We start from the raw sequence: 25,277 nt of genomic DNA on the forward strand, positions 1-25,277 counted from the left end.
TGCCTTGGCAGTCTCAGGTATGCCATAATCAGCAATATTAAAATAATAAAAGGCTTGCAATATTTCAGTTGATTTGTAATGAATCCAGAATGTATGACATTTTTGTTTTTTTAATTGCATTACAGAAAATAAAGAACTTTATCACAATATTCTAATTTTCTGAGACAGTCCTGTAATGGGAACGAATCAAATAAATGCAATTTGAGATGTGTGGAAGTAGTAAAGAAACAATTTGAAAAACGTTTCCACAAGTGGGTTTATCAATAGTATATTAAGCAGCATTCTGTTATGGACCGAAGCTCATCATTTTTGAATTTAGATTGAATAAATTCCACCTTTTCTAGTGTTCAGTGTACTTCTCATACTGTCTGTTTTAAACTGGTGTAAGTGATGTATCTCACAAAAAGCTATTTAAAGCTGCATTTGATATGAAAGAGAAGTATAACGTTTTATAATTTAAGCACTGGTTCATCATGACATGATCACTGAAAGAACTTCCTATTGAATTAACACATCTAGTAGATTGTGAGGATGAAATTATTTATCACAACTATCAGATTAGAAATCCTTCAAATTCACAGAATATCACAATCATCACAGAGAAAAACTAAAATCTTCAATAATTAGTAAGGAATTTTACATGTCTTGCTTGAATGGTATAATATGAAGCTTTATTCTGGCTGCGTCCGCACTTCAAGTCAAAATGTAATCAAAACATATACACACACACTTTTATTGGCCCTAGAGCTTCAGAGTCGACAGCCTATCCCCCCGGTCACAGTGATGGTCTCTCCGGTGATGTAGGATGCGTCCTCCGAGCACAAGAAGGCAATCACTCCACCGATCTCCTCTGGCTCTCCCACTCTATAGGGAGATAAACGTGAACATATTAAATATGTTGCTCATGTGTGTATTGTCTGGCATATTGGTGATACATTCCCATGTGAGCATACCTTTTAATGCTCATATGCTTTTTGAACTCGTCCATGATGTCTTCGCTCCCCGTTAACTGCCACAAAAACAGCCATGTGTTATTATCAGAGGTGGAAAGTAATGGAGTACAAATACTTTGTTACTGTACTTAAGTAAATTGTTCTGGTATCAGTACTTTACACCACTACACATTTTTCTGACAACTTTTTAGTTTTACTTCTTACATTTTTAACTAAAATACCTGAACTTTCTACTTCTCACATTTTCCAAACAGGCTGGTTCCTTTAGTTTGAATGTGTGTTTGGTGGCGTGATCATTATTATTTAGAGTCATTGCGTGCCTATTGATTTGAACACGATTCAGGTATCCGTCATTTCCTGGTCTTCTCTAAAGAAGAGGGACCAATGAAAACGTTGTCATGTTGCCATTGTTCAGCATGGAAACATTCATTAGCTAACAATGACATTATTGTTCTATTAATATAAAGGGAGGTCAGGTACTCTTTAAAACAGCTGGGAGTTATGGGTACTTTTTACTGAAGTACATTTCGAAAGTCCATACTTCTTTACTTTTACTTGAGTAAAGAAGTTTAGTCAGTACTTCTACTTTTACCAGATAATTTTTAAACATGAATATCAGTACTTCTACTTGAGTAAAGGATGTGTGTACTTTTGCCATCTCTGGTTATTATAGAGACTTATAAATAAGAGTGATACAAAGATAAATTTATGTTTTTCTCCTCACCGCGCTGCTGAATTTCGTTTTGATGACTCCAGGGGCCACGCAGTTGACTCTTATGTTACTTTGAGCCAGCTCAGGAGCCAGGGCCCGGGTCAGACCCAGCAGAGCCGTCTTACTCACACTGTAGGGGCCCAGAGCCTGCAGAGACACAGTGTCCATAACATATACAAACACAACCGTTTACAAAATGACAACAAAACATGACACTGGAATTAAAATATATAATTACTTATTAGCTCTATATGTCAATATACATTTGCTTGTTCTACTTCTATGCTCATCAATGGTGGGAGTACTCACATCCTTTTACTAAAGTAATCAATATTACTAGTAAAAAATACTCCACTATTAGCCCTGCATTTAAAACCTTACTTAAGTAAAGGTATGTCAGTATTATCACGGATATGTAGGAAATGAAAAAAGATATTCCGTCCCAGTGTTTTAGTATGATATAACTGTCACTGACCTGCATTGGTTGGTATCCAGCCACAGATGACACAAATACTACATTTCCTCCTCTAAAAAGAAAAATACAGAGCATTTGTCAATAAACATACATTTTTATAGTATTTTTGTCCGGATCACGGTTTTGTTCGTTACTCACCCCCTCTTTGTCATATGAGGCACCACCAACTTAGTCATGAGGAAGGCTGATGTGACATTTACAGACAGGATCTAGAAAGAAACGACGAAATGCTCCCATAACATATTCTGAATTAAAATCCTTTAAACAAATTGGCCTCTCTGTATGTGTGTACCTTGTCCCAGACGCCCTCAGTGGAGTCCATGATGTTTCCAAAGAAAGGGTTAACTGCTGCGTTGGACACCAGGATATCAATGCCACCGCACTGATCCAGAGTCTGTTCCAAACACAGAATAGGGCTGTTAATGAGGTAAGAACTGGATTGAATCACTGAAAATCTCAAAATTATGAATATGCATGGTTATTAGAATTATAAAGATACTCACTAATTGAACCAGTTTTTCTCTGTCTTCTTCCTTGCCGACGTTGCAGGTGGTCCCGGTCACTGTGATGCTTTGGCTCTGCAGCAGGGCCACGGCTTTGTCCACGTTGGCCTGTCTCCGGCTGCTCACCACCACATGGGCTCCTCTCTTACCCAGAGCCTGAGCTGCAGCTAGGCCAATTCTGAAGAGGAGACAGGGGTAAGAGAATAATGGTCTTTTGGCCATGATATAATACCTCTATCAAGATTAATCAGTATGCTAACTGTTAAATAATGATGCTGATTTGGCTGGTTATTAAAAACATTTGTAACGTTTCGTGTCTTTTTTAGGCTAGAGATAAATTCCAGCAGGGGCCGAAACTCATATTGCCCAATGATTTTGGAAACAAGCTTGATACATCTTATCTTTAATTAATTGTATTCGCTGGGCTTTCTCCATTGATATTTGACATCAATTTGAATGTTTTTATTATCCTTTCAGAACCACTGCTTTTTCCAGGACAGCAGTTAACTATTGCCAAAGTCAGTTTCTTACTAACTGTTGAGTAGGTTTTATTGCAGTACAGACAAAACAAGAGTTAAACAGCTAGTTCTTACCCATCTGTGGAGGCAGTGACTATGGCTATCTTTCCAGCAAGGCTACTTTGAGACATGTTCCTTTGGCAAGAAACAGGGTTGGTCCTAAGGCACCCGAATACACTTCTTAACATCACCTGTGGATAGAGAATAGTAACAAATATTGTTTTATGAGAACACTGGGTATCTAGGGTAGAGGTCGTCTGGACTCTTGACAGCAGTGTAGCTGAAATATAACAGTAAATTAAGTTGGAAACCACTTTGTCACTAATTTAAATCAATAATACACAACAAGGTGAAGAGAAAGCAATGATAAAATACATGATCGCTATTTATATACAAAGGTAAATCTCAGTTTAAATGTATACTTTGACTCAGTGTTGACTACAATAATGAACTAATGTGCAAAAAGAGCGTTGTCTCACCCTGCCGTTCATGCAATACTGAATATGAGCTTGGACTGTGGAAGAATTTCTTAAAAGAGTGTCAAAGTTTACTGCTTGGACCTTACTACAGACGATTCGTGCTACATTCAGTGTTTTCCGGGGTAATAGTCCCGCTGTCAAAATAAAAGCCTCTAGCAATAGCTTGTCTGCTCTTAATTGGATTGTACTGCCAATTCCGTCCAAAAAATGATGCAATATGATTAGGACATTTGGAATTGTGTTGCACCGTTATGTGATATTGATAGTTTGGGGCATATTTGTAGTTTTAATCCCGCAGTTTTAAGCTCATTTTCTGGTCTACGGAGAAATTCGGACGTCCATGAACGCAACTGGAAACCGCCAGCCAATCACGCAGCTGCTGTGTTTCCAGGCTGGGGATATCTACACGATTTAACAGATGCTGGATGGGTCTAAAGTCTGCAATGGACACCCATGCTATGCTATGTAGATCAGTGAAAAGCGTCACCTCGTAGGGGGCGGAGATAATGTTGTTGTCATAGACGAAAATGATTGAACGCCGATGGCCTCAGATTTTCACGCTTGAAAAGAAGTGATTTTACGTATCATAGACTGTACATCGAAGCGAAGTTTATGGGCGAAAAGAAGCAAGGTACTTGTTTTACATTGGCTGTTTTTGGTGCTTACATTGGCTGGTAAACAGGTTGCTTGTAGCTGTTTTTACCCGGCGGTGCTATTGTTGTTTTTAACATGAACTTTAGCGTTAGCAGCGAAAGGCAATGAAGATAACCAGCGGTATCATTGCTAACAGCATCTGGCTAATGGTGGTAGGTAGGCCGCGACAACACAGCTCGCTTTTCTGTAGCTTATTCCTTTTCTAATAGTGTATAATTTAAACCTGGTTAACGATAGAACATGTATTTAAAGACGAGTGCAAATCAAGCCCCCGGGAAGTGCGCCGTCCGTTGAAGCCAGTTTTTGGAATGGCCGTAGTGGCCAAATGGTGGTACTACACGTTCAGTGACGTCATTTTGGCCCGCAAATACTTTTTCCTATTGACTTACAGTGGGAAAGAGTCGTCTGTAAATCAGCGTGTTATCGGTTTTGAGCTAACTAAACAGCCAAGCATGAACACTTTAATAGCTCTTATTTGAATCATTGGAGTCTAAAATATGCGCTTAAAGCTGAATCGAGAGTTATTTTCTCTTCAGTCATTTGACAGAGCCGAGAGCGCGAGATGGGAGGGAAACTCCAGTGCGCATGCTCAATAAGCAAAAGGCCCCGGGTCATCCGGGTACTTTCTCGCTCCTATTTGGGCTTCATGCGCCACTGAGCAACTCTCATATAAATGAACGGTGTATCCAGTTGTCGTTATACATCCATGGTGCACACCACTTATTTAGCTACAAAGCTAAGCTAACCTTAGCTTTCGCTTAGCGGGCTGCATTCACGTTACTGGGCGTGGAAAGTAGAGACAGGTGTTGTCGCTGCCTGCCCACCTTTCATTGCACATGTGCCTCGCAACGTATGAGTAACCGTCACGGTGTGTTATGAATGTGTCGTGAAGAAATTGTGTGTTACACCTATGCAGGGATCGAATGAAGGCAGAGACGACGAGGCGCCGGGACTTTAAACATGTGTCGATCCCGGACTCAGCTGTGCTTCTGCACCGAGCCTCTCCGGAGACCAACACATCCATGAAAACCAGATCCTGCTCTAAATGGACTACCCCGACTGAGTTATAGTTTTCCTGAGACACAACTGATAACTTTGCAACAATGTCTGTCTCCGTGAGTACAGTATTTGTCTCTTTTGTTTGTATTCATTTGCATGTACTCTTAGGAATTTGCATGTAGTCTTCTGATGGTAATGCACAAATGTGATCAAAACTAACTTGAAACTTTAAAAAGGATATGTTTTTACCTCTAAAATGTATATTATCTACTGTATCTATTTATTTTTATCTCGACCCTCATTGCCTCCATTACTGTTTTAGGGGGTCCCACATGGCTCAATAGAGCCCAGCTGTCCCCAGGGGGTTGGTTTAGAAAATGAAAGGGGGCCTGACTCTGGCTTTGCGATGGGCAATTAAATTCTAAACAGCGAGGGACAGATGTGCCTCTCATCCCCTCCCCCTCCCTCTCATCCCGCTCATTACCATTTAAGCCCTTGCGTCCATCTGATCATTGATCCTCCCTGACAGTGCGCCCCCCCCCCCCGCTCATAATTATTGACACAGCTGTGAATTTTGAGTTCGGTCATGATTCTAGCTTTTATATTATTCATTTTTGTGCTTACCCCTCCTTTTCCTGTCCCTCTTTATCTCTCATAGACATTTTAAGAGATCTTCCCTATTCACTCCTATTCACTCTTCTTTCAATAGCCCTGAACAATCAACCTTTTTATACCCCTGACTTTTCATCGCCATGTCAATGTACTTGTTTGTTTGTGGTGTGCTGATGCGAGACACTGCTTGTGTGAATTAAAAGCTACTTTAAATGGCCATTTGGTGTGAGAGATGCTGAACAGGAGGGTGCGTGTTTATGTTTTCTACTCTTGTCGTCTCGTCCTGTTTCTCAGACGGTTTTGGCAAAGGCGCTGTTTGACAACGCGGCAGAGAGCCCGGAGGAGCTGGCTTTCCGGAAGGGTGACATACTGATGGTTCTTGAACAGGAGCAGGGTGGTGGGCCGGGTTGGTGGCTCTGCTCCCTGCATGGCCGACAGGGCATTGTCCCTGCCAACCGCCTCCGTCTCCTCCAGACCGCCCCACCACCGGACTCTGATCCCCGTCGAGGCTCCACTGAGGACTCTGTTTACCTTTCCCCTGTCCCCCCACTGGCTCGCTCTGCTGTCAGCAGCAGTGCAGAGGACTTAGACGGAGTGTATCGCTCCCCTCCATGCGCGGGTGAGGGCCGAGTGGCTGCCTCGAGGCCGGGGGAGCTCCGCAGAGTCGAGGCCGGGCGCCCGCGCTCACAATCCAGCTCTGGCACCCGGCCCAGACCTGACTGGGATTTAGGGATCGGGGGACGTCCGCGCTCACCCTCCCTCAGAGGACGAGGCACGGAAACATCAGGAACACTTTATCAGTCTCCAGTCAGTCCCATGCCTACTGCAGCTCTCATGGATTCAGAGTCCGTGTACCTCGCCCCCACAGGACTTCCAAGGGCTGCCGATGAACCAGAGGACACTACATATCTATTTCCAAGAGAAACAGTAACCACAGAACACTCAGACGACTGTTACTTGGTGCCTAAAGGTACGCCGCTTGCAGGGGAAGATGTTTACCAATCTCCAACAGGAGGGATTCTAGCCACTGCTTTTTGCTTGAATGGCGGAACACCCGGTACCCCCCACTCTAAAGCAAGCCAGGGCTCACCTGAGATGTACCAAACACCCACCGCTGTTGGAGCATGCCTCCACAGGACTCAAGCCACTGTTTTGGCCCATCAGCACCCATCTCCAGTATCCCCTGCCCAAGCATCTCCCAGACCTTTGCTAAAGGGAGTTTTACCCAACCCAGCGGCAGCCAGGGGTAAACCCGGCCTGGGGGGTCACCGGGGGTCTCCTATGCTGATCAGAGCAGGGCAGGTCAGGGTTCCTGGATCGCCAAATTTCACGCGCAAACCCCCTCCACCAGCACCTCCAGTGAGGGGAGTCACCAGGAAAGATTCAGCATCGTCAGCAGATGCTAACTCACCCAAACCCACCGCTCAGGTCACTCCTGTAAGCCTGCAGCAAGAGGAGGACAAACAGAGGGGGGTTCCTCAGAGCAAGGAGGAGAGGATGAGTAACGGGCTGGAGAAAAGCAACAACATGCAGAACAAAAAAGGAGAACATCAGGATTCAGATGTTGTGGACGATCAGGTATGTCATGATTTTAAAAGGGTTATTTAGTGTGCTTGAATTGTGTTGCTTAGCAGGCGTTGACATGTTTATATTCCAAATTCCTCTGTTGTGAGAATTTGCATGTGGTCTGAGTTTTGTTGTGTTTTGATACATTTCTGTCGACCAAGACCTGCAGCATAACTTGATGTTGGGCTTTTGTCGTCTTGGCAGATATATGACACCCCTCCCAGCGGCAGGTGGCAGCGTCAAGTCCCATCTTCCATTGGTGATGAGGACGATAATGGGATCTATGACACCCCCCGCTGTCTCCCATCGCTAGGGGATTCTGAGAATGAGGTAAAGAAACAGCCACAGAAAGAGTTGTTTTTCAAATGGGGGGGATTTCATTTAAATTAGATGTATTGTCTGTTGCAATGATTCATTGATTGAGAGAAAAAATAATCACCAACTTTTTTGACACAACAGATGATTGGTTAAAGTAACTTCCATGTAAAACAGTCAGAAAATGCTGTTCTCACCTTTTCAAATGTAAAGGTTTCTGGCTTTTCCTTGTTTTACGTCATATTAGAATTACATCTTCCTGTTTTTAAATGACAAAATGACAATACCTTTGACTTAAGAAACGACAATGTACTTTTCAAACTACTTTATAATAATTTGCGGATTAATCGATACTGAAAATAGTTGCAGCCCCTTTTTTTTTCAAAGTCACTTCGCAGCCGTTAAACTTCAGCAACACAGGCTATTCAGTGGTTTTCCTCCTACATGTGTTTGGCCTATAATCACGCAGCTCCTTTAGTTTCAGGACAGTCAAAAGCCACTGTAAACTGTTGAAATCATGTCTGTACAAGTGTCACGATTCCCCACCGAGAGATGACTATCAGATACCCGGTCCCCATTTCTTCCCACATTCCGCCATCAGCGTGTCTCCCTGCCCCCCCCTTCTAGGCAAGGCCACACCTGTCTCTCTCTGCTGGGGGAGCCTGTCTATCCAGTCTTCAGTGCTGCTGCTATTTTCTCTCAGTCACACCCGCCTGTCAGAGCCATGCCAAGGCCGCAGCAGCACCCTGCCCCCAGTGGTCTCCCCTCTAATGTTGCCTAAATATGTCCACCAGCTGTTATGGTGTTTCCCTCTTTGCCTGGAATAACTGTATGTGCTTTTAGCTGTTTAAGAGGACATGTGTCTCTGGTGTTTGTGGTGACTCTATGACGCCAGTTTTTTTACTTTAACAAGTTCAGTCTGGTCATCCAAGCACAAGCCAGGTTTAAAAGAAGTCTTCAATCGAAACCAACATGACCAAACATGTTACTACGGGTTCATCAATGGTACAATTCTGAGCTGATACCGAGTTTTAAATTAACATTTATGCCCGACGGCAATTTTATTTTTTTTGCGTCATTTATTCAACTCTCTTTGCAAGGTAAACAGAATGAAATCTTCATTATAAAAAATAAAATAACTGTTTTAAAGTCATTTAGGCTTTGATTACACTTACTTTGAATGAACCCAAATCCAAGCATACCAATTTACAATACAACCTTTTAGTGGAATGTCATAAAATAACCAAAAAAGATTCAAATTTTGAAAAATATCTGCGTTAAAGGCCTTTTTGGCGTGCTATACATTTGCCTAATCAATGACCGCCAACCAATATTATTATTTTAATGTGACATAAGGACTAGAAACATCAATAAGGCCATCTTTCGGTATAACGTTCTTGCTGCAGATATTCCCCCAAAACAATGAATAAAATCGATTTGATCCCCCAATGCCACAGAAACCCCATATTGTGTTTTAACACCATGCATACGTTCTGTTACAGTTATCATCTGCCCTCACAATCATAAAGTAAACAACGTGATGTATAAACATTTCCTTTCTCTTCCCTCACTTGCAGGTCTATGATGTTCCCTCCATCACTCTGAATGTCTCTGACTTCCAGCCTGATGAAGTTGATGACGATGTCTACAGTGTCCCCACGCTTCCTGGTGTCCCTCTGGGTCCGGGAGACTCCACCCTCAGTCACTCCGGAGACGACGTAGGACAGATCTACCGTGTCCCCGGCCCGGAGAAACGAGCCAGCAGCGGCTATCAGAACCGGGACTCTTGTGAGCCCGACTGTGGCATCTACGACATGCCTGCATTGACTACCGAACTCCTCGCTCACTCTCTGTCGACCTCGTCCACCTCCACTCGCCGCCTCTCTGTCTCGAGTAACGGATCGGGGGACATGCAGTGGAGGGTCACGCTTTCCAACCTCGTCCACTCGGTTCTGAGCTCCGCCTCCACGCTGTCGTCACGGGACCTGGCCACCTCGCTGGCTGAGATCCTCTCCACCTGGAAAGCGTGTCTCTCCGACGACCCCCCCCCCCTTTCCAGCAGACGTGGGCTCGCCTCTCCGACCTCCTGCCGGCGCTATCCGCCTTCGGCAGCGCCCCTCCCTCCGAGGGGCTGCTAACGCTGGTCCAGCGCTCCCTGGAGGAGAGCGCCCTCCTCCTGCAGGCTCAGGGTCGACCACGTTTGCCTTCCCAGGACTCCCTGTCCCGCAGGCCGCTGCCCGCGCTCCCAGTGCCTGATGGGAAGTCTTCAGGAGGCGGGATGGGCTCGCGTAAAGGAAGCTGGATCCAGGAGAGGCCCCTTCCCCCAACCCCTCAGCCTGCCTTCCCCTTGGCCCCCACTCAGTCCACGGTGACGCTGACGGTGGGCCCCTCTGATGGAGAAGACGACCCCAGCAATGAGTACGCAGGGATCGGCTTAACTCCCATGCCGGCCCCTGTTCCCACAGGGGACAGTGTGGGATACGTCAAACTGCAGGTCAGTGTTTATAATGACATGAAATAACTGTTCTCAACATCAGTGTGAAAATGTATATCTCTTTTTAAGATTCAAAGTCCATCATTTGAATAAATAGATTCATACATATAGATATTTAATATCTACGTTTTTAGATTACATGTTGACTTTTGGACTGAAGTTATTGGAAATGTTCAGATCACACACAAACCAGCACAGCCACCACTGGAATCTAATTTAATGCTAATAATATTAATGCATAATCTTTATTGCTAAACTGTGCAGAAATATAGGGTTTTAACAGAATATATAGACATGCATACATTTTGATTTGAATGTGAAAGAAAGGAGGGAAGCTTAAAATGTTTCTGATTTTTTTCTGTGCTTAAACACATCAGTTTGTGTGCCGTTAACTATTCACACATTTCACAAGTGTAGTTGTATGGTTAAATTGCAGTCGAACGTGGTCTGTTATTATGTCTGTTAACATTCCTGACTTTTTCATCTCAAACCAGGGCAAACCTGAGCCACTTCCTGATGTCCTGGGTGACAGCAGACACATAACAGCAGACCCAACAGTGAGTAACTTCCTCTTGTTTTTATTGTTTATTTCTCTACCTCCCTATATACAATCCCTAGTTTCCACACGCAGCAAGTCTGCACAGATAGGTCATTGATTCACCCTGAGCACACTGTGTTTACTAATGAGCGTGGTGACTCATTAATCCCGCTTGCTGCAGCTCCTTGGCTCTTAATGTGGCGTTAACCCTTCTTAGCCTACACCTCACGTTATGTAACACTAACCCTTGTTGATGTGGATAATCTGTCTATCATGAAACACCTCTTTATTTGTTCTTCTGAGAACATAAAAGCCTGCAGCCTGACATTTTGCTTACACGGCGAAATGACAATCATATACTGTTTTTTGTGGTATCTTTAAGGTCAGTTTTTTTCTCTTGTTTGAAACTGAGGTCATGTTTTCTTATCGCTCTCGTCTGCATTTCTTTCTACTCCTCGCAAGATTCCTTGGTTTACGCCATAGACGGCCAACAACAGGTCACTTGTAAATCTTAACAATCTTGCCTCACACGGAACGGAGGCAGAAGGACAATAAGTGACAGGAAAGCACAGTCATTCTTTTCAACAGTCTCACTTGCTGACGTACTGTTTGTATTAGTGTCTGACTTTGTCTGGCTTTTAAGTTTCGTGTGGGATCATAAGATGCATTTAAAAGCAAGTGGGGGAACACGCCTTGCATTGCAGTAACACAGGCACAGAGAGGTCTGCTTACATTTGTTTACATGACGAAGCCCTGGTGTTCCTGACTTACACACATTCCATATGTTGGTCATTTTCTGGATTTATTATTGGTCTGTAAAGTGTCAGAAAAGACAGGGAAATTATCATTTCGTTTTTTAAATATCTTGTGTTGTCCAACCAGCAGTCCAAAACTAAAACATGTTCAGTTTACTATGATTTATGACGAAGAAAAGCATCAAATCCTCACACTCCAGAAGCTGAAAGCATCAAATGTTTGGCATTATGCTTAAAAAATAACTTAATGAATATTTCTAATGATGGAAATGGTTGGCTAATCAACAATGCAGGAAGTAGCATTCAGTTAATTGTTGCAGTTTCAATGGTTTTTAAAAAAAAAAAAAAAAAAAAAAAAAAAGATCTGACAAAGTGTCTCATTCATTTTCCCTGTTTTGATATTTCCAACTGTTTAGGGATTCATAGTGGGAAAACTTGTCAAAAGTGCACTTAGACATCCACTGTTTGTGCTATATCCTAAAAATAATGACAAATGCCAGTAGCATTCCTGTCTCTGTTTGACTCCCTTACATACTGACACTATTCCCTCTTTCTTTGCACAGTTGACCCCGTCCCCCCCCCTCCCGCTGTCCCTCTCGCTGGAGGACTCGGAGCTGCTGTCCTTCTACTCGTCTCAGAGCCTGGCGCACCTCTCATGCCTGGCGGACGCCATCGACGTGCTCTTCAGCAGCGTGCAGGGGAACCAGCCGCCCCGCATCTTCGTGGCCAGGGGGAAGAGTCTCATCGTCACGGCGCACAAGCTGGTTTTTATCGGGGACACGCTCTCCCGCCTTCTCAGCTCTGCAGACCTCCGCGCCAAGGCATGTAGAAATAAAAAAATACATATAGTCGCATATAAACATTTTGGAAAGTGAATTGATTGCTATTTTCTACATTAAACCCCTATTACACAATATAACACCAGTATTTCACCAATATTACACTCCGTATTACACACTTATAATGTTACGCCGTTATTACACCCATGTAAGACTGTTATTATACTCATTTTACACCACTATTAAACCCTTATCGCATTGTTATTAAACTGTTATCGTACCCGCTTTACACAGGCTGTCAAATCACTGTATCCCCCAGTATACAGAAACCTGAAGGGTTCACGAAATCACGAACGTTGAGGAATGAATGCACAAATTCTACCTGCCTTTGTCCTGTTGGACATGTCAAATGGGTCTAAATGTTGTAATAATTGTGTTTTTTTTTCTTCTCTAGATCACAACCTCAGGGGGACGGCTCTGTCAGGCCTTGAAGACGGTTGTCGTGGCCACAAAGGGAGCTGCACAAAACTACCCTTCAGTGCCCGCCACGCAGGAAATGGTGGACCGGGTCGCTGAGCTTTCCCAGCAGGCAGCTGGCTTCTCCACGCTGCTGCAGCGGCTGGCGGAAATATCTTCATGATATTTCCGTATCGCTCTCGTAAAAAAAACAACTTTGTTTACACTACACATATTTTTCCCCTCTTTGAAAATGCCTTATTTGTTGTCGGACTCTTTCATTACCTTATGATTTTTTTTTCGGTTTAAGTGGGATTGAAGCAAGCGAAGGAATATGCTTTGTGGTTGCTGAGGGGTTGTGAGTGTTGGGCCTGTCCTTCAAGTGTGTGTCGGTTTGCCTTTTGTTGATACACTGACCTCCGTGCTTTGAAGCCAGGCACACTTGTGTTTTTGAGTGTTAACTTATTGAATATTTGAAGGCTCTCCGTGGCTTTGAGTGTCTGTGTGGACTGTTTATCTTGGGAGCTTTGCTTTATTGTGTTTGCCATATTTTCTTCCCTTCACATGATAGCCATTTTCCTTCCTTCCTCTATTTATTCAGCCATCCCCCCCTCTTCCACAAATAGCACAGAAAGAGGCCTTGCATCCTGTTTCTGGCCTACTTTTTTTACTGTTAACCTGAACGGCCTTTTGTGATGATCATTCTGAAGCTGTTGGAAGCAGCGTATCGAGTGTTTCGGGCTTATTATGGAAGACATGGAATAGGCTGTGGAGTAGGAAGTCTGCCTCGCCTCCACTGAATCCGTGCAAGTGTGTTGTGTTTGTGAAGTACCCATATCCACTTCAAGGCAAAGATCAGTACAGCTTGTAATCCACTCAATAAGGATACAAATCCCTCAATAAATGTTCTGTTTACGTTAAGACATTTAAAATCCTGACGTCTGACACAGAGAAACTATTTGAGCGGATAAGAGTGAGTAATGATGGTTCGGTGAGAAAATGCCTAATGCTGTTCTTTCCCACGGTCACATGGCAGCCTGGCAATGGATGAGAAACCAGTTGACCAAGCTAACCTGTCTGCACACGCCTTGTTATGATCTGCATGCTCACCTCCCTGCTTTTCATGCTCATTTCCCATAAGATGCTCGTTACCCCTGTCAACAGTGCTTTCTCCCATCTAATTGTTTCAAGTCAGGTGGAAACTAAGGCTGGGTATGATGCATATATAATTCATTATATATAAATCTTTAACCATATCGCCCAGCTGAGGAAGCACAGCACCCTTTATTTTATTAATAAGGGGGATTTATTTGCATTTTAAATACAAAACACTTACCTGTTTTCCATCTTAGACTATTGTACTTCAGTCTGACCTCGACCCTAAACATTTATACCGTGTTATTATGTTGGTGTGCACACAAGCAGAAGCTGTGATGGATCATAATGCTTATCATATTTACACTACACATCTCAACTCTACAAAGGTGCTCTTGATAATAATACTTCCAAGTGTTGGGATTTCTCTTCTGTATCCTCAGTCATATTGCTTAACCTTACCTTTTTTTCAGATCCAAATCGGTATCAATGCATAATTACTTTCTCAGTTGTGTGGATCAGTTTAAATTATTCTTTGGAACATTTTATCTTCTTGCTTTTTTGCAACTTCTCTGCTGAAGTGCCACCTTGTGGAGGTTTGAAGTATTGCTTGATGAAACCCTGCCTGCCAAAACAGGCTCTAAAAAACTGTATGTTTGAAGAGAGCAAGTAACCTTTAGCAGTATATTTAATACTGTCAAATCTTATGTTATTTGCATTCAGTTTGCATGGCTTTAATTTGCTTACATTTTATATATGCACATCCTTTTACCATGGGGTGATTTTACTGGGTCATTTACAACGAACAACATGTTTTTTCCCAGATAAATGTTACATTACAGTTCCAAGGTATGGCTGTATTTTCTTTTGTACAAGGACGTTTTTTTTACACTATGTGAACTCATTTGAGTCCGTATTTACTGAAGTATAAAAGTGAATATTTGACTTTTCTCCTACAGTAATACGCCTCTTTACTTTTAACACTACATTTGATGTCTGTCTTGTATTACTGTTCAGAATGCACAAATACATCTTTTGCAATTAAAATGTGTTCGGATTTTTCATTGACGTTGTGCCTGTCAAAAATATAAATGTTTTGTCATTTTAATTGTATTATATTTGCAGAGTATTTCTTGCCACAAATAATGTCCTTCTTCAGAGACGTTACGCCTAAACATCCCGAGTAAAAGTAGAAGTACGAGAGTGTTGCAATACTTGAAAGTAAAAGTTCTGCATTCAACTGTACTTAAGTAAAAGAACAAAAGTACCTATTTAGTACTTGTTATGCAAATTAGTCCACTTCAGGCTAATATTTTATCTGTCTTGATTTGTAATTATTGCATTGAAGTGTTTATTTATGAACTTAAATTGGCATTTGGCACAATTCTTCTTCCAACGGTTCTGTTATGATTCGGGAAAAGCCGAGTGTTAACGGAAACTGCCGAACGGTGACGCCGAACAGCAGCCGTAGCGACGCTTGTTGGAGTTGAGACAAGCGGAGGGGAGCAAAATGGCGGACGAAGATATTACGCTTGATGGAAAACCTCTACAATCGCTCCGGGTTGCGGATTTAAAAGCTGCTTTGGAGCAAAGAAACCTGCCCAAGAGCGGACAGAAAAATGCACTCATTAAGCGACTGAAAGGGGTGAGTTTTCACTTGTGTTATGGCAGCTTGTCGAGTCTATCTAAGTTCAGTAGAGATGGTGGGTTTAAGGCTTCAGAAGCGGGAATAAATAAACCGTCTAACACACGGTAATACACATGAACACCAGTTTCTGTTTTCGGTTATTTGTAACTGACAGTACCAGGAAACTATCCAACCGACTGAGTTCACAGTACATGCGTTAGTTCACTTAGTGCACCGTGTTGCACACAGTTGAACTGTGCACCTGTCAAGTCGAGGCCTAAACTGAGTGTAAGCAGCCGCACATAGTGTACAGTACATGAGCGTGCATGCGCTTCGTGCGTGTGTGTTTGTCGGGGGCGCGCTTCGCCATGTAAACAACATTTTACGTGCTTCACCATTTAGTTTGAAGTTATTAATTTTGTATAAAACAGTGTTGTTTTGCACAATATATCCAGCCCATAAACAACCATAGGTTTAACCCTTTAATGGGTTCATTTGACAGTCTCTGACTGTGTGTAACATTGGTGTGATAACAGTCAAGATGGGTCTAATAACAGAGTATTATGGGTATACTTTTATTTACTAGGTTAACTGTTCTGTTATAATATTTATCAATTGTATTTTCCATATTAAAGTTGTAGGTTGTATCTGGATTTAAAATGTTTGTATCTCCACCGTTTTAACTATGGCATAACAAATAAAACATAGTCCTACATTATTTTCAACTATTTAATAACATTTCAATATACTTTCTTAAATTGTTTACATTTCACATACTTTATAACTAATCAGTTCAATAAAACTAAGATATATTAACAGTATCAAGTAACCAGATAAATTACAAATACACTTTAGTGGGTAGAAATGACCAAGGTAGCAACTCACTCGCAAATAAACAACCTAAAATGTATGAGTTTTACAATAAAATCTAAAACTCGATTGCCAAGTTAAATGCAAACAGAAACTGAAGCTCATGATACAGTATTTAACATTTGACTAATCCCACATCTTTATTCCCTGCAGGCTCTGATGCTCGAAAATCTCCAGAAGTCGTCGTCCTCTCACAGTGGGCTGCAGCCCAACTCGCAGGTAAGAATAGTTACTGTTACTATTTTAATGTGTAGGCAATTTGCGATCTGTTCAAAAGTATAACTCAGAGATCAACCCATTGCATCGTCCCTTCTAAGACAAACAATTATTATAACAGCGTAAATAATAACCGGATGTTTTATGTATGTTATTGTGATGTAGATTGGTGAGGAGATGAGCCAGAATAGCTTCATAAAACAGTACCTGGCTAAACAGCAGGAGCTCCTTCACGAGAGGCTGGAGAGAGAGGCCCAGCAGGACGAAGCAGTCGACGGTAACATCAACATCAACACACACAATCACAAATCAGACGATAAACACATTCTCTGTCACATGAACACTAGTCATAACACTTCAAAGAGATGGACAATCATTGTGTCTTTATTCCCCACGCACTCTTTCTCTTACAGCAATACTTTATATTGTCAAACACTTCTGTACTTCTAAATGTGTTACACAAAGATCCAATGAAGATGATTTCATTTCTCATCCTGACTCATTCAAAAGTTGTCTTGGTTTAGCAACCGTGGGGGTGTGTGCCATTAATCCTCACACTGAGGCTGAGCTTTAACCCCCGCCTCGTGTTGTGTCCCTCTGACAGAAAGCTCAGCCGTGCTGGAGGAGGACGAAGACCATTCGGAGGACAATGACAGTTCCTCCTATGTCAGTGACAAGGTCAGTGACCTCCAAGTGTTGAATCCTCAAATGAGGAAAGGATTTATCCCGAAGAACTAGACACACAAAGCTTCACATTGTAACGTTTCTTTTTCGATAATGTTTGGAAAATCTAACTTTTATAATCATACACTTGGCAAAGACTTCCCCTTGCTTGGAACATGTTACACATATTGTCATCTTGGATTTCACTTATTTGTATTTGTTTAGTTGATAGAGACAGAGATGATATTGAACGTCAGTATTAAAAACACAACGAGTCAGCAAGAATGATAATGTGTGCCCGCACTCCAAGTAACTCAAACAGAAACATATTTACCTGACACAAGTAGAAAAGGCTAAATAAATTGTGTGCAATCTGTCAGTCTGACTCAAATATCTTTGCCCAGAAGAATCGCTCCATACCCCCCAAGCCCTTATTGCCCCGGGCAGAGGAGAGAGGAGGAGGAGATGCAGGGATGGTTCACGGAATGATGGCGTGTGGCCCCGACATGGGCCTGGGTCCTACCCTCCCCCCCCAGGAGTTCCTCGAGGCTCCAGGAGCTAGGATGCAGCGAGCCACCTTTCACCAGGGACACAAGGAGCCCCCGGCCCCGTCTCCCCCCCGCGCCGTAGCCTCCCTGTCGGTGCGCGTCCTGGGCCAGCCCGACCGCCAGGGGCTGCCCCCCGCCGTGCCGCGAGCCCAGGAGAAGGAGGGCACCGCACCGAGCGAACCGGGATCCGCGCACCCCGTCCTCCACCTCAGCCGATCAGCTGGAGTCTCAGGGGGGAGTCAGGCTCGCGAGGACAGCGATGATGACGACAGTGACGACGAGAGCGAGGATGATGAGGATTGGGGGCCCGGTCCCGGCGGGGCGCGGAGGGGAAACAGAGCGCCGCCCCAGCCGCAGCAGATGCCTCCCAGCTTCCCGTCAACAGTTGCCAGATCCAAACGCAAGCTCCAGCCTCCCCAGCACATCCCACCACCACAGGTACACCACACACCAATGCAACTGCGCCACCCCACCCCTCCTCCCTCTCCCCCCCCTGACCTGTTTCCCCTACCTGACACTCCCAAACAGAGCCCACCAGACACAGAGGACCAGGAAGGAGATAGGCCCGAGGCTTCGCGTGGTCCCAGGGGGCCGTCTTTCCCACCTTCCACCATGCAGAGGCAAGACTCTGACTCGAGCTCTCGTTCCAGCAGTCCGGAGCCTTCTATGAAGCGAAGGCCCGGGCCCCTCTCTCTGCTCGCACACAGGATGGACTCTGAGGGGGCTTTCCGTGCGGCAGAGGCCACCTCCGCTGTGGATCTGTCAGGAGAGGCGACGGCACACTCCACTGCCGCGTTTGCCAGTTTTGGTGATTCTCCGCTGAAAAGATTGGAGAGAAAGAGGCTCCAAGAGAACAGAGACGTGGAGGAAGAAAGGCGCCTGAAGGAGGAGAAAGAGAGAGAACAACAGCAGAAGCAGGAGAGAGAAAGAATGAAGATACAAGAGCAGGAGATAGAGAGGGGACGCCTGGAAGAAGAGAGGAAACGCCTGGAAGAGGAGGAGAAGCAGCGTGAAAAAGAGCGAAAGCGCCAGGAAGAGGAAAAGGAGAGGAAACACCAGGAAGAGGAGAAGGAAAGGAAACACCAGGAAGAGGAGAAGGAGAGGAAACACCAGGAAGAGGAGAAGGAGAGGAAACACCAGGAAGAGGAGAAGATACGAGAGGGGAAACTGCAAAAGGAGAAGGAGAGGAAACACCAGGAAGAGGAGAAGATACGAGAGGGGAAACTGCAAAAGGAGAAGGAGAGGAAACACCAGGAAGAGGAGAAGATACGAGAGGAGAAGGAGAGGAAACAGGAGACAGCCCACAAAGGCAGGGTGGCTGTGACTGAGGCCCAAGACTCAGGTTCCTCATCGGACTCCGACTCCTCTTCACACTCGTCCTCCTCCTCCTCCGGGGTTACAACCGGCCCTGCCAGACAGCTGAAGGTCAGTGAGCTAATTAAATGTGTTGTTCTTTTTAACATTATTTCAGCTTTCCTGTGTGTATTTTATTGAAAACCCTGCCTTCATCATTGTTACGTTTTTTTACAGAAGCCAAAGCAAGGACATAAAGCAGAGGAGGAGAAGAAGAAGACTGACCTTAGTAAAGGGGCAGAGAAACAACACGTTTCAACAAGGTCAGTATCCATCGATGAAATACACTTAAAGGTGGGGTAGGTAAGTTTGAGAAACCGGCTCGAGATACACTTTTTGTTATATTCCATGGAATGCTCTTAACATCCCGATAGCAATGAATATCTGAAGTGCTTTGACAAAAAATCCATTAATAAATATCATCTGTGGAAGCCGTAGTACTGTAAAAAGCACGACCAATCATCTGAGCCGGCCCGGCTAAAGTAACTGGATGGCCTACCTGCCTGTCAGCCTTCCATCTGTGCACAAACTTATCTCGTGCCCTCATTGGTCATGTGCGCGTTCGTGTGTGTTGGAGGAGGGGCTCTGTAAGGAAGGGGCAGATTTTTTCTAAATGTGTATTTTCAAATTCTAGCGCACTCGAGCCGGTTTCTCAAACTTACCGACCCCCCCTTTAAGGTTGTAGAAACTTGTGATGGACATAGATCTGTCAAAAAATGTTTACATTTCATTGACTGAAAACTAATACAAAGTTTTTTTATTACAAAATACTCGTTGTGTCCCTCTCTATTTCTGGTCTGAACTCCAGCAAATCGTTTAGTCACAACTCGACTGCTCTCCATTCACTTTCCTTTCAGTCCTGCTACACACAGCCTTTACAAGATTACCTGCTTTCAAAGCTCATAAAGAAGGCTTCCTTATCTACAAATTGCACAAACTAAGTCGTGCAGCTGAGTCCTAAATCAAAGTTACATTTAAAAACCACCTGGCAGAGAACTTTATCCAACTCACTTGCGTTTTTAACAACATGCTAACAAACAGTGTAAAACAAAGTTGAGCCAAGATAGACGCAGCTCAGAGCAGATTCTCACGCGTCGTCAGCCAATTTCAAATGAAGCCAACCTGTTTTTCTATGTGGAATGACCTTGTTTTTTCCAAATTTCATCAGATGTGAGATTTCAATCTGTGTCACCAAAGGCAAGATGCTGTTTACCTCTTGATACGCAGCCAAACATGTCATGTGAGGACAGAGCCTATCTACTCAAATTAAAAAAAGGAGATGCAACAGACGTGCATTTCTTTCGGGACGAGACATGTTCCAATTCTGGCGAGAAGTGTCAGTTTCGACTTCTTGTGCTGAAAACAAGACAAATATCTGCTGTGCCAAATGTTCTCTTTTAAGAGCGTACACCAAATCAGAGTGAGGTGGTGGGAGGCCCTGGATGTGTGGTAGGTCTTCCCAGGGAAATAACCCCTGGCACAAAGATGGATGGTTACATTTCCTGCTGCAACAACAGCCGTTTGTTTGGAGGAAATAGGAGAGTAACTGGGCTGTTAGTACAAGCAGTGATAGCCAACATGGCTGAACAGGCAACAGAAATACCACCGCTAAGAGAAACGAAAACTTCACAAATTGAAAAACCAAGGGAAAGGACGTTATGGTGCCGCCTACACCACTTGATTGAGAGCCAATCTCTGGGAAACGAGCAGAGAGAAAATCCACAGCAAGAAGCACTTAGCAGTGGAGATGGAGAAAGAGGTGGTGCTGCAGTGGAGGTTGGCAATATGGGTAAACGTTAGCAATGATACCAATATATATAATGACATATCTTTATGAAAATGCATTTCGCACACCGTGGGCCAGAGATGGAAATATGATACTAGAGAAAGGCACTAAATCACACTGTCCAGGTCCAGTAAATCCAGCGTAACCAAACAACACACGCTGATTTACAACACTTCCAACCACAGAGCAGTGCAGCCTGCTTTGGTCATTTGTAATACATCTAAATCAAGGTGATGCACATTAGGTGAGTATTTCCACTCCATTGACTGTTCAGTGTTTCTGTGTTCACTTATCCATGAAAAGCAAGCAAGCGAAAGAATTATTGTTCCTGCTGCTTCTACGACTCTCTTAAAACAAAGACATGGAGAACAACACATACCTATCAACTGTATGAATGCCTGAGTTATTCCCAATTCTTGCAAAACAACTGAATACCAACAAAAATCTCTATAAAGCAGATATAACAAATAGATCGTAAAATTCCTTTTATAAAAACATACTGTAGGTTCTGTTTGACATCACTTGCAAATACATTATAGTGAAAAAAGATTTGGATATTAGACCCTCCAGAAAAACGCGATTCTGCGATCGCAGAATTTACCGCATAATCAGCAAAATGGCGAAGTTTTTTTAAAAGGCCACATATTTATCAAAATGCCACATAATCCCCTTTTTTGCACACAAAATTGAGAGAAAAAAAAAGTTAACTCGTCTTGACGTGAAGTAGTGATGATGATGAGGTGACGTCATCACAGAAGGTAAACAACACCGTAGAGTGAACGTGTGGAACTCACACGAGAGAGAAAACACCAAGATGAAAAAATCGTTTTTCTGGAGGGTCTAGGATATGCAACGTACATTTTAACAACAACATTACACGCATTTAGCTGCTGCTTTTATCCAAAGATACTTACATACACTTCCAACCCGTAGACACAACTATAGAGCAATTTGGGCTACAGTATCGTGTAGGGCTGCTCAATTAATCATATTTTAAATCGCGATTATGGCTTGCAACGATTACGAAAACAATGTAATCGAAATAAAGCGATTTTTTTTTAAATTATTATTATAAGTAAAGAAAAATTGGGGGTTTTTAAGATGAGATTATCTACTTAAAGTTACAGGGTAATCAACTGTTAAAAGACATACTGTGTCAAAAAACATGTTTCTCCAATAACATGGATGTTTTCAAAGTCAATGAATAAGTACGCATTTAATCAATCGCAATACAATTATTGACACTAAATAATCGAGATTATGATTTTTGCCATAATGCCCAGGCAGCCCTGTATTGTGTACCAAGGACAATGTTGACTAGCAGGAGGCCTCAGGGATCCGAACCACCCTGATTGCGTAGACAACAATTTACACCAGAATGTTGTCCGAAATCAAAGAGACGCAAAATCACAGATTGAGAATCCAATTTAACAAACTTGGACTAGAAACGATGTTGAACATTAATAACCGTGAGTTAAGGCGTAGCCATATAGCAAAACTCTCAAGGTCACCTCATGTACTGTTACCCGCGGGACATATACAAATTTGCCCTTCTTGATTGGTTTTACAGGGCAGCATCTGGGTTTGTCCTCCACCAGCAGGAAGGATGATTTGGATTGGGAGCCCAGGGGGAGAGGGTTAGGTTGAGGGGGGGGGGAAGGGGTGTGATTGCATGCCACATTTCAGCCTGGCTGCCTGATCAATGATGCGGAGTCTGAATAATTATGAAGATGATTAAGAGATCAATTTTGGAAGCAACACACAAATGCACTTCTGCCTTCCCCCAGTCCACCACAGACTCCTGAAGTAGAGCGATCAACTAAGTGGTATGGCCACAGGCTATTTACTGAGACACTTGTTTCCCTTATTGTGCAGTTGGCTTCCTTCTATTTAAAAACAGGACAGGGAGAACGAAGTGGGATTTGGAGGGGTTATATTTTCTGTTCCCGTCCATGGTGGCGAGGTTGAGTGTGTTTGTGATGTCTGTATTATTTTAATCTTTGAAGGTTAATATTATCCTTCTGAGTGTGAGGGCTTTTTGAGAGATAAACGGGATTCTGGGGATTGTGGATGACGACGAGTTCTGAATGGGAGTTTTGGAAGATCTTTGGCGCTTAGTCATCAGCTAAATAATCCTTTAAAGCATATGAAAATCATGCCCATATGATGCCCGCGTTTTGCTATTCCCTGTCGCATGAAATATGCATGAAAAATGACAAGGAATTCTTTTTCTTGGATCTGACTCATTTTTTCTTTCCCTTCAAAAAAGAGATCCGTTTTCGTTGTGGATGCTCCTTCCCAAGCGCCCTGTGGGTAGCACGCACAGCCTCCAATGCTACACAAATCAAGACTGTGTGTGGTCTTATAGATACATGACCACAGTAAATGCTTCTTCTAAAAAAGGGCCAACTATACACGGGGTGAGGGGACAAGAAGACAAGCATGAATTACACTTATGCAAATATCCACAGTAAACCACCCAAACAAAAACACGGCGCATGACTCCCTGCATAGAAATCGAAACAAAGGTTTAGAAGGAGAGTCTGAGGGTTCTGATTCTTAACAAAAGGTCCCTTTCTTCGACACGAGCACCTCTCTGGTACTGTAAATATGAGGCAAATTGCTGACAGTTGCACCGCTACAGGTTATATTTCCCTCTATTGCTGGACTCCAATCCACGGAGCTTCTGGAAGCGTAACCAGACAGTCATCCAGTGTTCGTGGCTGCGCTGTTGTGCGCGGCGGTTGCAGGCGGAGACCAGTCCATGTTCGACAAGGGGTTAACGTTTCTGCAACACAGCTCCACAAAACCCAGGAAGACAGCCCAGCTCCTGGACTCGGCAGAGAGGCCTGTCACTCGTCCAGATCGTGGTCTTTTTCATCTTCTTCTCCTTTTCCCTCTGGCCTTTCACTGAACTAAAAGCCTTTCTCGTCCCAGAATGACAACACTACAACAGCTTGGCTATAATTACCAAAGCCAGCAGTAACGCGACAGCCGGGCGAACCCAGGAAGCATAGAGCCACTGCACGCACTGTTTTCGGAATCAAGCGGGTAATTAAACCTGCCAAGAATCAAACGCCGATGGCTGAATAATTGGACTAGTAGGGGGGGGGGGAAGGGATGGCAGTGCTGAAAACATCTACTGTATTCACCTTTACTTCCCAGGTCTGCGCCACAATGAAAGAAAAAAGGGGAAACAATGTAACATAACATTGGCAGTTGGCAATTTGCAAGTCTGTGCCACCACAGGCAAATTAACTTTTAAAATAACGCAAGCCAATATATTTTTTTGCGAAGATATTTTCAAGCACAAATTGACAGAAAACCTTTCTTCCAAGCACAGTTTTAGATGTGGACTCGAACAGTTGGAAGAGTGGCTGGCAATCTATTGAAGAAAACAGAAACACTGACAAGCCAGTCAGGACAGTGATGGAGGATGCTCTTCAGCAGAAGGTCACCGCGTTCCGTCTGCTCCGAAAGGTGCATTTGTTACGCTCGACGCAACATGTTATGTGATTTCTGGCCAAACGGGGCCCAGACCTATGGGGGCCAAGGCCCGGTGGTTCAGCAGATAACCTGGACCGGCCCTGTGCTGCGTCAGCCCGGGTTATTGATGGCCAGGAGCCTGCAAGGGCTGACAGGTAAATATTCACTCCCCAGGGGGTCCCACACCTTCACTGACACAGCCCGGGAAGAGTACTGAGGGGGAGGGGCAGGGATCACAGCCTTCGAAGCTCACACTTCACTTTACCTCCCTCTTCTTCCCTTTCTACACTACGTCGATTCTTTAAAGAAAGGGGGAATCTTCATTGGTTGCCCAGCTTGCCACGGGTAACTAGCCATTATCCAAAATGAAATATGAGGTTGCCACAGGCCGGGTGGCCTCTCAAGGTGCAGGGCCAAACAAAGTACGCCATATGTTGCGGATGAGGAGATTGATTAACTGTTGCTTCCCTGAAGCACAGCGCCAACGACGCCCATCTCTTCAGCAGCAGCACTTGTACAATGCCGCCGTGTGTGGTGTGTGTGGTGTGTGTGTGTGTGTGTGTGTGTGGTGTGTGTGATGGTTGTGTGTGTGTGTGTGTGTTGTGTGTGTGTGGGGGGGGGGGGTCTGCGACACTTTAGAACAATCACTGTTGTCGTGGTGCCACAACCAATAGCCCAAAAAAATATCATCCTTATACTCTCAAATTCCGGCTGAGCTCTGAAATGGGGGTTGAGGAATGAGCGCAGAGTGAAGGAATTCAGCAACTTCAACTTCGCACGGGGGGTTTAATGTAACGTGTCTTTGGTGTAAAGGGGGGGGGGGGG

General features: G+C 43.8%; 4 protein-coding genes and 1 long non-coding RNA gene across 7 annotated transcripts in view; 2 read left to right on the top strand and 3 right to left on the bottom strand.

Moving 5' to 3' along the window:
* The window catches only part of glmna (glomulin, FKBP associated protein a), a 458,443-nt gene that overhangs the window by 358,393 nt on the left and 74,773 nt on the right, over nucleotides 1-25,277 (bottom strand). The window lies entirely within an intron of this gene.
* The window catches only part of LOC104943254 (uncharacterized), a 158,699-nt gene that overhangs the window by 85,329 nt on the left and 48,093 nt on the right, over nucleotides 1-25,277 (bottom strand). The gene's annotated exons all lie outside the window — the stretch shown is intronic.
* On the bottom strand, nucleotides 650-3,757 carry dhrs4 (dehydrogenase/reductase (SDR family) member 4). Its single transcript, XM_010768564.1, has 9 exons — nucleotides 3,641-3,757; nucleotides 3,237-3,352; nucleotides 2,644-2,821; nucleotides 2,433-2,534; nucleotides 2,279-2,349; nucleotides 2,141-2,192; nucleotides 1,678-1,812; nucleotides 954-1,009; nucleotides 650-864 (listed from the first exon to the last, which is right to left on the bottom strand). Exons 1-9 carry the CDS (start codon nucleotides 3,650-3,652, stop codon nucleotides 750-752), a joined length of 837 nt encoding a protein of 278 aa, XP_010766866.1. The 5' UTR covers nucleotides 3,653-3,757; the 3' UTR covers nucleotides 650-749.
* On the top strand, nucleotides 2,788-10,017 carry efs (embryonal Fyn-associated substrate). 2 transcript variants are annotated; one of them, XM_010768553.1, is made up of 5 exons: nucleotides 2,788-2,838; nucleotides 5,211-5,409; nucleotides 6,200-7,483; nucleotides 7,676-7,801; nucleotides 9,364-10,017. In XM_010768553.1, exons 2-5 carry the CDS (start codon nucleotides 5,398-5,400, stop codon nucleotides 9,922-9,924), a joined length of 1,983 nt encoding a protein of 660 aa, XP_010766855.1. In that variant the 5' UTR covers nucleotides 2,788-2,838; nucleotides 5,211-5,397; the 3' UTR covers nucleotides 9,925-10,017. The 2 variants fall into 2 exon arrangements, with proteins under 2 accessions (XP_010766855.1, XP_010766847.1); XM_010768545.1 differs by lacking the exon at nucleotides 2,788-2,838 and adding an exon at nucleotides 4,149-4,271.
* On the top strand, nucleotides 15,402-19,531 carry LOC104943187 (apoptotic chromatin condensation inducer in the nucleus-like). 2 transcript variants are annotated; one of them, XM_010768535.1, is made up of 7 exons: nucleotides 15,402-15,548; nucleotides 16,554-16,619; nucleotides 16,782-16,893; nucleotides 17,221-17,294; nucleotides 17,684-18,265; nucleotides 18,356-19,252; nucleotides 19,358-19,531. In XM_010768535.1, the coding sequence occupies exons 1-7, from the start codon at nucleotides 15,414-15,416 to the stop codon at nucleotides 19,481-19,483; spliced, it is 1,992 nt and encodes a 663-aa protein (XP_010766837.1). In that variant the 5' UTR covers nucleotides 15,402-15,413; the 3' UTR covers nucleotides 19,484-19,531. The 2 variants fall into 2 exon arrangements, with proteins under 2 accessions (XP_010766837.1, XP_010766830.1); XM_010768528.1 differs by having other exon boundaries at nucleotides 17,684-19,252.

Source organism: Notothenia coriiceps, unplaced genomic scaffold, assembly GCF_000735185.1.
Source record: "Notothenia coriiceps isolate Sejong01 unplaced genomic scaffold, NC01 NC01_scaffold00000339, whole genome shotgun sequence".
Classification (NCBI taxonomy): Eukaryota; Metazoa; Chordata; class Actinopteri; order Perciformes; family Nototheniidae; genus Notothenia; species Notothenia coriiceps.